The 17,035-nt window shown below is 41.2% G+C and overlaps 1 protein-coding gene across 1 annotated transcript in view; it reads left to right on the top strand.

Annotated features, from left to right (window-relative positions):
• The window catches only part of LOC311250020 (protocadherin-15-like), a 195,494-nt gene that overhangs the window by 178,127 nt on the left and 332 nt on the right, over positions 1-17,035 (top strand). Inside the window, exons 35-39 of the mRNA XM_084341511.1 lie at positions 4,007-4,028; positions 4,980-5,018; positions 5,235-5,308; positions 11,677-11,806; positions 15,934-17,035. The exon at positions 15,934-17,035 is cut by the window's right edge and continues 332 nt beyond it. Coding sequence (XP_084197637.1) covers positions 4,007-4,028; positions 4,980-5,018; positions 5,235-5,308; positions 11,677-11,806; positions 15,934-16,701 — 1,033 coding nt within the window. The 3' untranslated portion in view covers positions 16,702-17,035. The remainder of the gene's footprint in view (positions 1-4,006; positions 4,029-4,979; positions 5,019-5,234; positions 5,309-11,676; positions 11,807-15,933) is intronic.

Genomic DNA, 17,035 nt, shown 5'->3' with positions numbered 1-17,035 from the left:
TATGAGAGCGGATTGAGAGACGAGATGTAGGAAGAAAATAGAAAAGAGGGAGGAAGAGAGTTTTATTGGGTGTTAGCGTCTGAGTCTGTCCTTTTTAAGAGCTAATAATATATTTCTCCTCCTGTCTTCCTAATACAACCTGCGAGACAAGGTGGAGAGGACACAAAGAGCGAGAGTCAATCATGTCAGAAGTGTGTACGTTTGTGAGTGTGTGTGAGATCAGATAGCTGTCTGTGTGTTTTTGTCTCAAGAGGACCTAATAATGTGTCTGTCAGAGCAACAAGGACACAGAGATAGACTTATCTCCATACACTGACACACACACAAACACAGATTACACAGCACACAATGCCCGGCTGGTGGCTTTAATCTAGAGGGTACACACAAATGTACACACACAGCGATGGTGAAAAGGTGCTGTTTTTATTTAGACCTGTAGATCAACCAAAAAATCAACCTTTTCATCTGTGTGTTCATCCATTATCCCACTTCTATTCATACCTTGATATGTCCATCAATACAGCCACCCAACCCTCCTTCCACACCTTTATTTGACCACATAATCTTGTCCTTTTCAAGCATTCCTTCAAATCTGCATCATGATACTGATTGAAAGGAGCCACCATTTTCTCCTTGAAGTGTGCGTCTGTTTTATATTCTCATTTGAATTTGTTTAATGAAAATGCTCAAGCGGTTGAACAATTTGCGTCTGTGTCTGTGTGTGTTTGCACTGTTACAACAGAGAAGAGAAGCTGATGCGTCCTCTATAAAGTCACCATTTGTTGTTCTGTGATACATCTTCATTTGGCCAGCTCATTACCTCGGTTTCACGTGACGATACATCCTGCTGGCGACATAGTTAAGACGCATGGACAAAGAGATTTTTGGCTGTTTTTCTCAGTTCGCTGTTTGTTTTCTTTGTGTTTTTCCATTTGGCTTTTATCCACTCACATTTTTCAAAATCCCAGCTTTGTTTTTCTCATTTTCTTAAGGTTTTCTGTGCCTAACTATGGACTCACTGTCTCGCTCAGTTCTTGGTTTTTTTTTTTCCTTTTTCTTTTTTTTTTGCAGTTTGTTTACTCAGATCTCTGAGTCTTAATTTCACAGTACTGTAAACAGTATCAATTTCTTCATACTATCATTAACTTGGCAGCTGGGTGGACCCAATTTGACAGGTGGTGAGATTAATAGTCAGTATATATTAATTAATGTCAGGTTAGAGGATAGGATATTAGAGGAATAGTTTGGCATCTTGAAGAGAGCTGGATAAAAAAAGCTGCTGCTCTTTGTCTGTGCAGTAAATATGAAGCAATGTAGAGCCAGCAGATGATTATCTTAGCTTAACATAGAAAGTCAAAACAGGAGGAGGCGATGGGAACATTTGTTCTTTCAGTGTTCTCTATATGTTCTTGTGCATGTGCAAGTGTTTGAAAGAGACAAGCATGCTGAGTAAGAGTTAAAAGTTGATTTGAAAGTTAAAAAGCAGTCTGCATCAACAGAATCTCCTGTCTCTCTTTGTGACATCACACTATGTCACCATGTCACACATTATTGCGTAATATTTGTTTAGCAGCTAGTTTGGCACATAAGAATTGATTTTGCACAGCTGCTCTGTTGTTGTAAGCAGTGCTGGCCCAGGCATGTGTGAGCTGCCCAATCAGAGGAGACAGGGCATTCAGGAGGGGGGGCTAAAAGAGACAGGAGCTAAAACAGAGGCAGAGGGGAAAATACAATGCTGCAGCACTGGATAATATGAGAAAACTGGTGTGTTTTGTTGAGCACTAAAGCTTGTAAACCTATTTTAGTACTAACCCAAAATAACATTATGAAGCTGAAAATGAGCATAATATGTCTCCTTTAATAACTAAACTGAATCCAAAAAAGCAAAAGGCAGGCAACAAATGCAAGAATCTGAGAGCAGAAAACCAAATTGAGTACAAACCAGAGAGACGCACGAGCAGATAATTAAGGTGAGACACGAGGAGGGAAAACAAGACTGGAGAACAGAGGTGTAGACCGCAGATGAAACTACAAAGAGTTATGGGAAAACACTTGCTTGCGTACACTAGGACTAATTGCCAAATGAAACACAGGTGAACACAGAAAACACACGAGAAAAAGATGAAGACAGGAAGTGTACAATGCATCAATACAAACCAGGAAAGTCTTTCAACATAAAACATAAAATAACTAAACTAAGAATCAGGACCGTGAACAGCTCAACATATACTTTTATGGGTTTTTGAAAGAGAGCAGAGTCAGCTGTGTCCCCTGGATTCCAGTCATCATGCTACAAAGCTAACCACCTGCTGGCTCTGGCTCCGGCTCCATACTTAGCCTACTTTATAATAGTGGTATTGATCTTCTCATTTAAGTCTCGGCAAGAAAAGCAAGTAAGGTTATTTCCCAAACTGTCAATTATTGCCTTAATTACTGTTGGAAAGGAAAAAACTATCAGGACAGTTTTTATAAAGTAATTGTCGGAAGGTTAATGACCAATTTGTGCAGAAAAAGCATTTGTGGCTGAGCGTCTGCATGAATGCCGGGACTTTGACTCAGATCAAAATGTTTAACGCATCATGTAATATGTGGATATGATAATTACAATGCATCAGGGGGTGCCTGTGAAGCTCACCTGGTAGAGCGCTTTGGTGCATGTCACCCCCCCTTTCCTGTCTCTCCTTAACTGTCCCCGTTAACTAAAAAACATGGCCATGAAAAAAGCTACAGCCTTGCGTATCTGACATAAGTGATTGATTTCCTGTCTTTACTTAGTGTTATACAGTATCGTGAGTAATTGTCTGTCGGACTCGAGCTGAACAGAACATAAGCAAAAGTTCAGGGTTATAAAAATCTCACAGGAAACAGCAGTTGCTGCTGGATCAAAGCAAACAAGAATCTTTTGTAGATGCATCCTGTCTGTAAACATTACTGACATAGCTGAAATGAATAGGAATGCAATTTTGGAGCTGCTCAAGGAGATTGCATCATTACATCTAATCTAACTATGTCTTTATATTTACAGTATGTCTTTATATTTACAGTATTTAATTTTCTATCAAGGCTTCAAAGCTGGAGCAGAATTCTTCTCTTCTTTATGCTCCTGACAACAAAATGTCTGTTTCTAAACCTATAGGAAAGGGTTAACCAGGACACCAAGCAGTTTAAATGGCGGTGGACTATTATTAGACCTTTTACATAAAAGACGGCACATTTGAGTTTGAATGGAGTCGGCAGCGAGCAGCAGTGAAGGATGGTCAGGGTTCTTTTTAATTGCTAAGCTCTGCTAAACATGAGCTGACATCTGTTGAGTGTTGAAGTTAAGAGTACGTACTAGAATTACTACTGAATTTATGTTAAACAGCGTTTTTACATACACAGATTTTATATTACACATGCATATGCTGTGTAACTTTCCTGATCCTGAGAATAAACAGCCCTGCAGTCATGAATAATACATCCCTCCTATTAAACTGGTCACAAATTACACAGTAATTGAAATGTGATTTTGTTATTGTTGTGGCTAATATTGACAAACCCTATCTACGGGTTTTCTCCACAATAGGATGAGCTCATTTGGGTTGTAAATGAGATTTGATTATTATATATTTATGAAGCTATAATCAAAATATTTGCCAGAATAAGACAACATAATGACGTGCGGGGGTGTCGTACTATAGTTTCTCATTTTGTTTGAGTCTCTTACGTCACCCTCCCTGTCTCTCCTTTTATCTCAAAATACACACACTCCCATACATACACTCACACGCATCTCATCTTCTTGCTTTCTTCTCAGAAACTGGGTTAAATTGTGATATATTTCCAGCGGCCACTTTCATTTGGGTCTTGATTGAAACATCTCATTTCTTCCGCAGTGCCGAAAAGTACACAGCAAAGTGCTGACACGGATTAAAGACACATCAGGAGGATTGTGTCTAATGACAGTTGTTTTTTATATATATAATATTAGTTAGTGGTCTTTCTGTTTCTGTCTTTGATCTTCCAGACGTGGATATGGACAGCATGAGGTAGGTGTCTTTGTGTGTGTGTATGCTGTGCAGTTGCATGTGTGTTATTCACTTTTTCTTCTTTTCCTCTGATGTTTAGTGGTTACCCTTCATTGTTTTCTGCTCTTTGTGTTCTTTCTGTTTGATGTAATCAAGACGGAGCAGCATGTAATCAGTGCCTTTTGTTCACAATTTATTGTACCTACTACAACTGACTTTCACAGTCCATTGATGGTGGTATTAAACGTGCAATATGTAAGAATTTTAGAACAAAACATTCGTAAAATGCATTCAAATTATCAACAAAGTGTGAAGACAAAACAGTTTTAACGTTATGTAAAAGACGTCTATGTATTGTGTCGATGAGATATCATAGGGTTAGCTAAAGTTAGCTTAAACAGTTGCTACACTAATAGATGTATAAAGAGAATAGAGTCAGCCGCAGTTACTCTGGTGACATGCTGCCCCTATTTGAGTGGAGTATGGATTCAGGGTGGCCAGTTCTTACACATTGCACCTTTTTTTTTAAATGTAAAAACACAAAGATTGCTAAAGAAACTCAACCAGTCTTTTTTTAAATGAGATGGAGGATTTATCTCTAAAAATCTATCCTTAAAACAGTATGTAGACATGCTGAAAAACAAATTTTACCATTCCCTGAAAATAGCTGTATTTGATTTCCAGCACTCATTTTGACAGCATATATTTTTAAACATGTAAATATTTCATTTTGAGCTGAAACTAAGCTCCAAAGTGATATTCACTCCGAAAAAACCCGTAATACCTGCTCCGACAAATCTGATTAAGTGAAAACAGACACTCAGACTGGATCATCAGCATTCTCCTCTTTCTGAATGAAGAGAGTGAAGTATTGATTTACCATTTCCAAAATAGATGTAAACCATTTTAGGCGAGGGCTCCTAACTTCTTCCATTTGTCTTGTCAATCGCCGCTTTTCTTTTCCTCTGGCAGACACAACAACTTCTCCGACCTTCTCTGCTCAGACCAGAGGTACTCTGTCTCTCTTTTCTGAAGACTTCTTTACTCAGCATGCTTGTCTCTGCTTGAGTGTGTTGGTCAATGAAATCAGAGGTGAAAAAGTGCAAACGTTTCAATAAGTATGCATATATAGATTTGTGTGGGTGTACTTGTACATACCTTATGTATCTCTGTCTGTGTGCAGAGTGTAAGTGGACAGCTGCTAATAAAGGTTTGTTAATCTGACAGGAGTTATCAATGGAGTCTGGCATCGACCCTGGCCAGGAGTACTACACACAAGATTATTACAACTATGATCACGGGTTCGTATTTCTTTCCTTCAACACCATTTCCTGCACATTATATATACTATATTCATATACATTAAAGAGGATGTACATATATTTACTTGTCTGTTATCTAAATAATGTATGTTATGTGTTTAATCTTATATTTGACGCCTTTCGAGCTTCTAGACTTTTCTAATGTCAAATTAAAGATACACGATAAAAATAAGGTAATAAATACAAATTCAGAATTATTTATTTGATGTTTCCATATAAACAAGTCATCCCTGAGTGGAATGAGGTACCCACAACACTGTTTGAAGCTAGAAGGTGGATACTTGGAAGGATCCTGCAAATATAAACAAAGTAAAACAGTGTAAAATATATATTTTTTTTTCCTTTGTTTATTCAGTTAACTCAGTCATCAAAATCAGTCAGTGAGGATTTTTCTCTACTTCTTCTCTTCTTTTTTAAAAATGTCTTCACCAAAACTACACAATGTACCTTTAACATAAAACCGCTTTCATCTGAGAATACAAATGACATTTAGTAGATGATGTGGAGCTTTCTACTGTGTTGCATTATATTTCCAAGCAGATGGAGTTGCCCAGTAGTAATGCAAATGCAGACTGTTTGCAACTTCTTATCTATCTCCCGACTGTGAAGATGAATTAATATGAGAAAAAGGCCAAGTCATTGTGAACATTTAAAAGATTGACTGGAGTTCTATGTGAATGTATGAAGGACTGGGAAGAGTTTGAAGATGACTGTGTTTGAAGGGTTTTCTAACCCTCCTGACTTCCATTTTAACTAAGCTTCAAAGAAAGTTGAATAATGTGAGAATCTATTAACAATTCATTTTAATAGGGAAAAATCCACAGAAAACACTGAATATTCCTGAAATTAACAAAAAACTAGAATTAGTTACTGAACTTGGTGTGGTGCATTGAATAATTATAAAATACGGATTAATACATACAGTAGGTTATTATGCATATATGTGCGTGTGTGTGCATGTGTGTGTATACAAAGGACATATTACATAACTATCTCTGATGCATCACTTTGAGTTTTTCAAACAATTATTCTCAATAAATAATTCAAGATTCAAGAGGAATTTCATTGTCACTATGCAATACAAGATGAGTATGATTTTCCTAAGCTACATGCACAAAAACAAACTATACAGGTTAATAAATAATAATCAAGTCAGAAAGATAAACTATTTGTGATGGAGTGTTAAGGATGAGTTCAGGAGCCTCACAGAATGAGGAGTGAAGCTGCTCTGTAGTCTGGTGGTACGGCAGCGGATACTTATGTATCTTTTGCCAGACGGCAGGAGGGTGGACAGGCTGTGGCTGCGGTGGGTGTTGCCTTTGAGTATAATTTGGGCTCTATTTACAAGAATATTTACAGAATAACATAACCATGAAAACATCTGTGTCCCAGCTTTTATTAGTCAGTAAAATGATGTAATCACATGAACCATTAAAAATGTCTATGCAATCCCAAACCTCTTGAGAGCATGGCATGCCCTGGGATCTCGTCATTCAATCCTGGGGGATAAGGTTTGCAAAAATAATATCAAATATACCTCTCTTTTATTTAGACTTTCGTCATCTCTCTGACTGAATATAAACTCTACGTTATCATGATACTGTCAAGTCAGTTTTATCTATATAGCAACAAATCACAACAGAAGTTAACGCTTGACACTTATCAATTAGAGGAGGTTTAGACCATACTCTTTTAGTCTTTTATTCTTTTACTGGCATATATTGATGTCAGACTACATCCCTATTGATAAAATTATACTGATTTCAACTACATTTCCCAGTCCTAAAAAATCTGATGCCTAACAAAATTATCATTTTGTCAAAAATAGGTTAATAGATGAGTTACAGCTGCATAAACAGCCCTGTGATTGGAGATGAAAACTGATATCATTTTAAAGCATAGTGATGTTACAGGATAAGATTTATTGTATTCACAAATAGTGACACACAGTAGCAAATATAATGAGGGCAGCGTATACGAAGGAACTCAACAAAGAAGGATGGGTCATTACGTCACCAAATCTTGCCTTGGGGCCACACTGTGATGACAGCTGTATTGAAGTCTATGAGAGATGCATGGAGAAACACACTGAAACCCAACATATTTACGTCAGATTACTTCGGATGAAGAAATGCCTCCAGAAAATGAAAGACCACACATCAGAGAGTAGGTTGACAACTGATTTTTGCTATCCACACATTGTTCATTCCTCGATTTGTGTAGGAGGCTCCAGTTCGCGGAGTCTCAAAATCAGACGGACCCGCCTCGTTTGATCACAATATGCAATCAATCATTTGGAGGGAAAAATCTGTGGCTGACGACCTCTCTGAAGTGTCTTCTTTCATTTTCTGGAGGCATTTCTTCATCAGAAGTTATACAAGGTGTTGTTTTTTTTTGTTTTTCTCCATCCATCTACAGTTGACTTCAACACAGACGGCACCTTTCCTTCTTATTTTAGGTTCCTTGGTGAACACAGGCCTTCTCCATCTATGTTTCATGTCTGACCTTCGACCTCTCGCAGGTTCATCACAACATCGATGACACATGTCTTCTCCTACTCGAGTCTTGACTTCAACTGTACGCACTTTATCCAACCGAGCCCCGTGGCAGCTGCTTTGATATCAAGCTGACCGTGTCAGTCACACAGTATGGTGGCTACCGTGAAATGCTGACACCAGTGACCTGCCTCATGCCTTCCCACTCATGTTTGGTGTCTGTGTTTTTGAACTGCAGGAAGTCAAGTGTGTGTGTGTGTGTGTGTGTGTGTGTGTGTGTGTGTGTGTGTGTGTGTGTGTGTGTGTGTGTGTGTGTGTGTGTGTGTGCGCGCATGTGATGTAAATGTGTGTGTCATTCCTCTGAGAGATACTGTATAGGAGTGGCAATATTGAACACACACATACAGACACGTTGGATCAAAGCATTCGTGAACAAGGCCTCAGAAGATTTATTGCATCCCTCCGAGATGCATGCATGTGCGTGTGTGTGTGGTATTCTGCGCCCAGCCTGCCATCTGTGATGCATTGTGTAATTTTTATAATTTTAGCTGCAGACTCCCGGGAACTTGATTTTATACGCCCACCCACACTCACACATAAATACACGGTAGCAGACACACACACACGCATAAATTCTCTCACGGTAAACACATTCATTCATTCACTCACTCATACACTCACTCAGCCCTCTTGCTCATTCTTCCTTTCACACACATATGCGCGCACACACACGCGGGAGCTTATTCTTTCTGCCTAGCATTGCAGTACTGTAGCAGCTAATCAGGCAGCCAGCCGTGGAGGCAGACAATGGGCCAGATGCTGTTGGCTTAGAGCAACATCCACAAACTCGTGTCTGACTCTGTACGTACATAGAAGCAGGAAATCAGACTTTGTGACCCGTTGGGACTCAGATATAATCACTTTATTTGTTGCGGTTGTACATAAAAGACGCAGGATTTTTCTCCAAGACGATGCTAACGCTTGCTAAACCACCTCTAAGGATGGAGATAAAGTTTGCAGGGTGTTCTGGAGATAAGGACCACAGCTGTTCCAATATTTACTTCCACAGCCAGAGCAATCCATCTGGAAACTATATGGAAGGATGGATCGTAACCTTTCGACCTTTTCCCTTCTTCTGTCTTCAAATGATGAAATCAAAATAGGATTTTCTCTGCATGTGGGAATGTAGCCATCTGCCATTGGCATGATTCAGATTGGATTTACACAGATGACGAAAATAACTTGTTGCACAGGTCGGATTTGTTTTGATGCATGTCTGACAAAAACAAAACAAAAACAAAAAAAGAAGCTAAAATCATGTTGCCCTCTAGCTAAGAGAAAAATACTCAACCCCAACGCGCCACGGAGCTATAAGGGATTAAATCTCGCTTTTCTAAAATCGTTATTGGCGTGGGTGAAGATGAGTGAGACAGTCGTGAAGCTGATAGGTGCCTAGTTAGGACACTGTCATAAAAAATATATGATCATCTGGCATTATCAGCTCAATGAAAAAGCAGGTCATGTAAGGACATGTAAGCAGGACAAAGAGAACAAAAAGGTGGTTGATTTTTTTTGTAAAATGTGCCTATTGGCTTTCTTGCCCAGAGTTAGATGAGAGGACTGATACCACACTTGTGTTGGTACGTTTAGTATGAAGCTAAACCAATTAGCTTAGCTTAGCATAAGACTGGCTCTGCCTAAGAGTGACACAATCAACCCTCCAAAGCTAAATATTAAAACTTTATATCTTTTTTTTCTCCCGGTTCCAGCTTCATATTTAAGTTATGAGAGTGGCATCATTTAAAGATGTAAAGTGTAACATTTCCACCATTATTTCCTAAAAACGACTAGACTTTTTATTACCTATTCTGATTCCAGGAATGTTCAAACACAGAGATCAGGGAGAGATCCCTGATTATACACTAGGCTGGTCACATGTCGCTATAACTTCTGGAAAAACATCAGATGATACTTCAGAGTGAAGTCTGCAAACGTAACTAAATGTAGGTTTAAAACATTAGCTTGTCCGTGAACATTTCTGCATTAGTAACATCAGATATGCTAGATTTTCATTGGCAATGGTGATTATAAAGACAGCAATTCCCATAAGTACATATTTTGCTTCCATTTCTTTGATTGAACCTTTTGCAGCAGAAATTGCATACTATGTGTTTTGTATGTGTTTTCTTATGTGCTTTTACTCAAGATATTTAACATTGTCCATGGAGAAGAAATGGCAAGAAAATAATTATATAATAGGAGGAGCAAAAGAGAGCATGAGACCAGCTCACGATGTTTTGTCCCTTCTAAAAAATATTTGGTCTCAAACTTTTCATCAGGGATGCAAGTTTTAAGCAATTGCTTTAATTGATAGTTGGCTGCCTCAACAATTGATTATCAGTTAATCTTTAGTTATTAATAATATATGAAAAATGTCTGACTTTTGAAGTGTTGTAACCACTGAGATTTATGTTTCATGCAAAATCAGAGTAGGATACATTAAGAGCTAAACTAATAGAGTAAACATCAATTTACTTGAATGTTAAACTATTTTATATTTCATAAGCAAGTATTTGTAATCTGTAACAACACTTTTTGATGTGTTTGTGACCTCTTACGCTGTGAATGTGGTCACACGCCATGGGACTTTAACATTACTGACTGACCATTAAACAATTATTTAGCATTTGGAGACCTGCCTGAAACAGGCCGGTGACCCACTTTGGTCAGTTTTGGTCCGTGCACACAACATCAGTTCTTTGGCTGTAATGCCGCTGATGCTGTCAACTCTGATTCTCAGTTTGTTATTGCCCCCTAGTGGAGACATGGTGAGGGAGAGGAGGAGTGAGAAAGAGAGGGTGAAGGGAGGAACGGAGGGAAAAGGAAAGGAGGAAAATGTAAGCAATGAGTTGAGTTACTGTAGCCTTTAAGTAATTTGATTGTGTGTGCACTTCATTTTGCAGGTTAATGACTGTGAAATCCCATAAGTAGGTTTTAGTGGAAGGTTAAGACTTATTACATTAGCTTGCAGAGGCCGTACTCTGAGGATTATAACTGTGAAACATTTACGACTGACCTGGTCTTTCTGCGTTGACCCAGCCATTGTTCAGTTGGCTCTCTTTTTCCCTCACACCCCTCGACCTCCAGTCATCTACTTGCCCCTTCCATTTGTTTATTACTGGACTACTTAATGTAATAAGGAAGGGCAACTTCTCCCACCAGTTGACCGTCAGAGCAGAGCTGTTACTCGTGGCAACTTTTCTATTCAACTCTGTCATGGAACCAAACCAAAACACTTCCAGCTGATTTGTTTCTCTAATCGCACCAGGACATATTGTTTCCAGGATAGCAGTTGAAAAGCTGTGTTTTCTGACCCAGCGGCTCTCCCAAGTAGCTTGCTGCAGGGCACGGAGCCCAAGCGGTGATGCACAACACAGCTTATTTGGCCGGCAAAGCCAGGCAGCGCTCCCAGCAACAGGCAACAAAGAGAGACAAAAGGGAGGGGAATCGATTTCAGTGTTTTTTTTGCTAACAAAATGTCTCCTGGAAACAAAATGCTCCTTTTGTGATTAAGGCAGCTTTGCTTAGGCAAGTCATTAGACACTGCTTATCATTGGAGTGAAGCACAGTTTTGTGTTGCATGCTATTTGCTGTAAGTGGCTGTGGATAAGCATTAGCCAAGTGCAAAACTTTTGTTTGTACAGCAGGTTTCTCTCCTGTCTTCACTGCTGATTGGCCGAAGAAGACTACCGTATTAAAAACCTTGAAAATAAATAGTAATACATTTGACTATTTGATATTTCTGCCCTGCTCTGCCTCGTATTGTTTATCTGTAACGCGCTCTCTGTCCAGGTATGACCTTCCTCAGTATGGCAGTCGCAGGAAGCTGATCTCACCCTCCGGCCTCTACGATGAATATGGAGAAGTTGTTGTCGATGATGACGGCAGTTACTACTACAGCCCACAGGAGTCTGACGGAGAGGTAAACAGAACACAGAAACCTTGAGATATTCACTAAAGACTCATTCCAGCATCCATGATGTGTAAAGAGGAGAAGATGTTGATCACAGTGACATGTATCGATTTTGAACTTTATTCTAATGGAGATAAAACAGACGTGGTGAGTGATGGGTGACTGAATTATAGATGAGGCAAAAAGTATTGAAAATTAAAAACATCCAGTTCTTTAGGCAGTTTTCTTGGGGGGGGAGGGTCCTTCTAATTTTAAACAAATTGACTATTTTTTATCAAGTAAAAGTAAAACCAGGCCAGCTGACTGTCCAGCTCACTTGTAATGAAAGTCTGACAAGGAATCTGTATAATAATCAGTTTCAACTCAGAAGAGTCTTTATCAGGGCAGGAAACGAGTTGATTTATTCTATTCCCGTTTACCCTGTGCATTATGTAGGAATAGGCAGCCTGTCGAATTAATACTCAAAACAAATCGGGGGCATATCAACAGAGTAACCCCCAACTGTAGCTGCTGTTAGCTAGTTAGCTAGTTAGCTCAGTTAGTTGTGCAGCCAGGCGTCTGGACTGGGAGCTCAGAGGAGCAGGGAAGTGTTGTTGTTTCCACCTGTTGAACAGGAGCTTTGGACCAGGACGGGACTAGCTGATTAGCATGCTAACTTCAGTAGATACAATATCTCTGCAATGCAGCACATACAGGTCATAAAGGACCTTTGTATTTCTTCACTGTTGTTTCTGACCCAGTGCAGAACTACGCATAATTTTTTCTTTTCTATTTTTGACATTTAAACTCTTGCAATGAAATGTAACAATACAGTTATTGAAAAATGATCACACTGATGGACCGGGCCACGCCATCATTTCAAAGGACCAGCTCGATATTTTGGGAAATACGCTTATTGGCTTTCTTGCTGAGATTTAGTTGAGAAGATCAATGCTCATTTACAGCACAGAAATAAACACAGCTAGCCTGGTTCTGTCCAAAGGTAACAAAATCTGCCCACCAGCACCTTTAAAGCTGATCGATTAACATGGTATGTGTTTAATATATGCATAAAGTAATGTAGTGCCACATTCAGACCAACTTTTATAAACAGCTGGACAGTGTTTTAGTTTTTGACAGTCCTTCATGCTCATGGATCTATAGTATTACTGAAACTGGACTTCCTGGATTGTATTTCACTGGGTCAAAGATGCATGTTTGAACGTAGAGCTACAGAATGGCATTGGCAAGTCAATCATTTCATCTAACTCTCAGCAAAAAATCATATTCCTTTGAAATTTAGGCTGTAAAGCCATTCTTTGACATTTTCATAGTCCAATCAATCTGATAGTTCTTCATTATGTTAGGTTACATGTCCTATTTGTTCTGTTCCTAAATGTTTTTATCTGATTTTTGACTAATATCATCACGACAACAGGTGAGGAGACAGTTTCAAGGAGGTAGATTAGCCCCACGCCCTGCCTACCTCCATCCCCGTCCTCCACCTTCTCAGGGGCCCTCTAGGAATACCCCAGGAGCCCCGAGAACTGAGGCCAACAAAACGCATCCATCAGATGGTGGTACAAGCGTGAACACGAAGCCCAAGAGCTCGAGCACGGCGGCCAGGCTGAAGGCGGCGATCAGAGTGAGCGCACTGCTGTCCTCGGGTACTAAAACATCTGGACAACCTCCTGCCATCCACCCACCTTGGAACAAAGCCAGGGTCAGGCCAGTGGAAGAAGGGGTAGGAAGTAGAGAGGAAAGAAAAGTGGAGGGAGCGGGGAGAGGATTAGAGAGAGGGGAAGCGGGGAAAAGAGAAAACAAAGGAGGAGGAAGAGATGAAGGAACAGAAAGAAGAGAAATGGAAACATGGGGAAGAAGCAACAGAGGCGGCGTGACGGACAATGGGATGAGAAATGCTGTTCAAAGAGGAGAAGGCGTCGGGCCAGAGCATAGGGGAGCGCTCCCTGGCTTGTCGTCCGCTGGCCACTTCGCCAGCCCTAACGGCAGCATAGTCATCGACAGGAGTTATTTCCAGACGTCTGTGGAAGCCAGCAAGCCCCCACCAGTGAAACAAAAGCTGAGCGAGGCCCTCAGTCTTATCTCCCTCGCCAGAAGGCTCCAGGGGCCCGCCAGGGTGGGAGACGAACAGTGGAGCGATGGAAAGAGCTGGGGCAGAGAAGAGGGGAACAGCGGGAAGATGTATGGCTCCATTGGAGATATGAGTGTTTCTGCATCAGTGTCTGAGGAGAGGCGGAGGTGGGAGAGGGAGTTAGGGGAGGAGAGTAGTTCCTCAGAGGTCTGGTGGAAGAGAGAGAAAAGATTTCACGACAGCGATTCAGAAACAGGAAGTGGCAGCAAAGAGTCTCCGTCAGAGTTCAGCAGCCCCAGCTCATCTGTGACAGCCGAGCACAGCAAGACCGAATCTGATACGGAGACGGAAAAGTCCAATTCAGGAACAGAAAAGGAAGACACAGAGTCAGAGAGCGAGTCGGGGGTAGAGAGTGACGGTGAGGCAAAAGAGTCAAGAAAACGCTCAAAAGGTAGCAGTAGTTCTGAAAGCAGCCACTCCTCAAACAGCAAAGAGACTAATCGAAACCGCAGCAGCGACTCTGGAAGTTCGAGGTATTCAGGTTCCACGGCTTCTAGTTCTAGGCCGCAAACGTCTAGACACTCGCGCTCTTCACATGAAACGATAGAGGAAGAGAGCGAGGAAGATGAGGAATCGGAAGAGGAGGTGGAAGGAGAAAGCGTTGGAATAAGGAAGTCTTCGTCGGGCTACCGCATACAATCAGACGACGCTTCGGATGACTTGTCACCCATCATCGAGGACACCGAGGAGGAGGAGGAGGGGGGAAGCAGTGGCCATGGTGGGGACGGAGGTGAGGATGAAGAAGAGGGGGATTTGGACGATGAGTCGGCTGATTGAAATGCAGATGAGGCCTCAGCCCCTCCAAAGATTAAATTCTTTGCCACTAAGTAAGATCTCTGTGAGAAAAGCCTGGATTGGGTGTGCAGTCATTACCTGGGTGGAATTTATTACTGCAACCTCTCTCTTTTTCCTTGTTTGCTGTGATTTACATTCACAGGAGTTGAGATTGCCTGCGTGTCCTCCGCCGCCCTCTCACAGTATCCGTCGGTGGTTCTTTGACTCTTTCTCTCGCTTGTATCTTGAACGTCCTTCTCCCGATCATCTCTTCACCCTTCTCTTTGTCTGAAGTACTCCACTGGTTCACCTCCATATTTTGTCTCGAGTTGACTTGTGTCAGTTTTCTTTGTTGCGTTTCAAGCTTTTCCTTTTACCCTGTCCATCATTCTCCCTGTATCAGTCAGTTCCTCGACACCTGTTTTATCTCCAAGGGGAAAAGATGTTTTCTTTGTAATATTGAACGTTTCCTTTCTTCCATACTGTCGAGGCTAAATGGAAAAAGTTGAGGGTTATATTGCGTAATCGCAGGTCAGAGTTGTTTTCTTCCTCTGAAGTGTGTGCACAGCAGTGTTTGCTTTGATCTGACAAAGACAAGGTTTTACTGTCAAACAGCTTTTCATATCTGTTATGAGATTAATACACATTATATTTCTGAAAAAACATCTCCTCAATGCTTTTATTGTTCAAATTATGAGCCATCCTACCAAATTAAAAGTCCAGAGTAAACACTGCTGCTCTGACCTGACTTTGCTGTGTATTGTGTTTGCAGTATGAGTGGAAGTGCTACTTTAAATTAACAAATTTCTTGATTTTACAGGACAGATATTTTAAAACGTAAAAAGTACATGGAAATGTTCACCAATTGCAGTTGAGCTTAGAGGACCAGGCTTCTCCTGACCTCTAGTGGCCAAAGATCTCACCTTGCTGCAATGGTAATGTGCTATTACAGGTCCAAAACTCTCAAAACAGTCAGGCTGGTGTTAAAGCATTGGTTCACATTGTTTTCAAGTCTTTCTTAAAGGAGCACTTTGTAGTTTTGGGGAAGAAAACATAAATCAGAAGAGAAAGCACTGCTAATTTGCCACGGTGCTCTCTCAATTTCACCTGTAGAGTGTCAATTGTGAGTAATTTATGAAGATGAACTTGCAAAAATGGAAGTTACTCTTAAGCTTTCTTTAAGCATTGTGTCAGAAGTGAAATGACACTATGTATCTGTGTGTTTTTCCAGCTGGGCAGTAGAAAACGTCGGATCAAGCTGGTGGTGGATCGGGAATATGAGACCAGCTCAACTGGCGAGGACAGCATGCCAGAGACCCAACGCAACCGCTTGTCCTCCACCGTCAACAGCCACGCTAACGTTAACGGCAGCATCTACGTGGCCCAGAACGGCTCCATCATCCGCACCCGACGTTCAGTAAACACAACAGGTCCGACACACACGCACACCAACACGAACAACAACCTCAAACTCCCCTCCCCCGTCTTCAGCTCCCGGCTGGCCAAGCACTTTAAAAAACTCGACAAAATGGCTGCCACGCTGGAGGAAAGAGTCCCCCTGAACAGCCCCAGAACAGACGTTGGGTGCAACACGCTGCGCACCTTCCAAAGCTCGGGAATGGCCACTTCCGTGACGGCCACTTCCTCTTTCTCTAACACTGACAACAATAAAACGCTTAACGAGTTCAACACTCGACAATCGAGCGTTTCTCTGGGGTCATCCAGCACCAGCAACACGGGCACCGAGAGTGTGGCGTCCAAATCCAACCTGCTCAAAGCGGCACAGGGCGGCACAGCGAAGCCTCAGAGCACAGCGGAGAGGGACGAGTTGAATGAAGACGAGAGAGAGTCGAAGGTTGACGGCAGTAATGACGACGACGACGGCGAAACCGCTGTGAGGGGGCCGCTGGAGTGCCCGAGCGACAGAACGCAGTCGGACGAGGAGGAACTATGGATGGGCCCGTGGAACAGCCTTCACATACCCATGACCAAACTCTGACTGATCGCAACCCCACTGTGCTCGCTCCTTATTGCCAAGATCATTAAAGCGTTCACAAATCATTTCTGTTCATTAGTTGTGGAACTAATTGGGATGCTCCAATCCAATTAAAGGAAATCTAGTTAACTGATTGGCACTCAGAATAATGATATTCTGGTTTTATTCAGATATCAAGATTCCTCACATAGAGATTGAAGAGACTAATGTTGAAATTCAGACACAGGTGATAAAAAATACATAAAAAGAAGAAGTAACTTGGAATCTAATTGGTTGTTTTACTCATTAAAGTGTCTGTTTTTGCTCAATCTTCCAATCAGAGCATCCCTTGAGCCCA

The sequence above is a fragment of the Pagrus pagrus genome (genome assembly GCF_965226575.1).
Source record: "Pagrus pagrus genome assembly, chromosome: 21".
Lineage (NCBI taxonomy): Eukaryota > Metazoa > Chordata > Actinopteri > Spariformes > Sparidae > Pagrus > Pagrus pagrus.
Note: the sequence above shows the minus strand (reverse complement) of the source record. Positions and strands in the feature narration are given on the sequence as shown.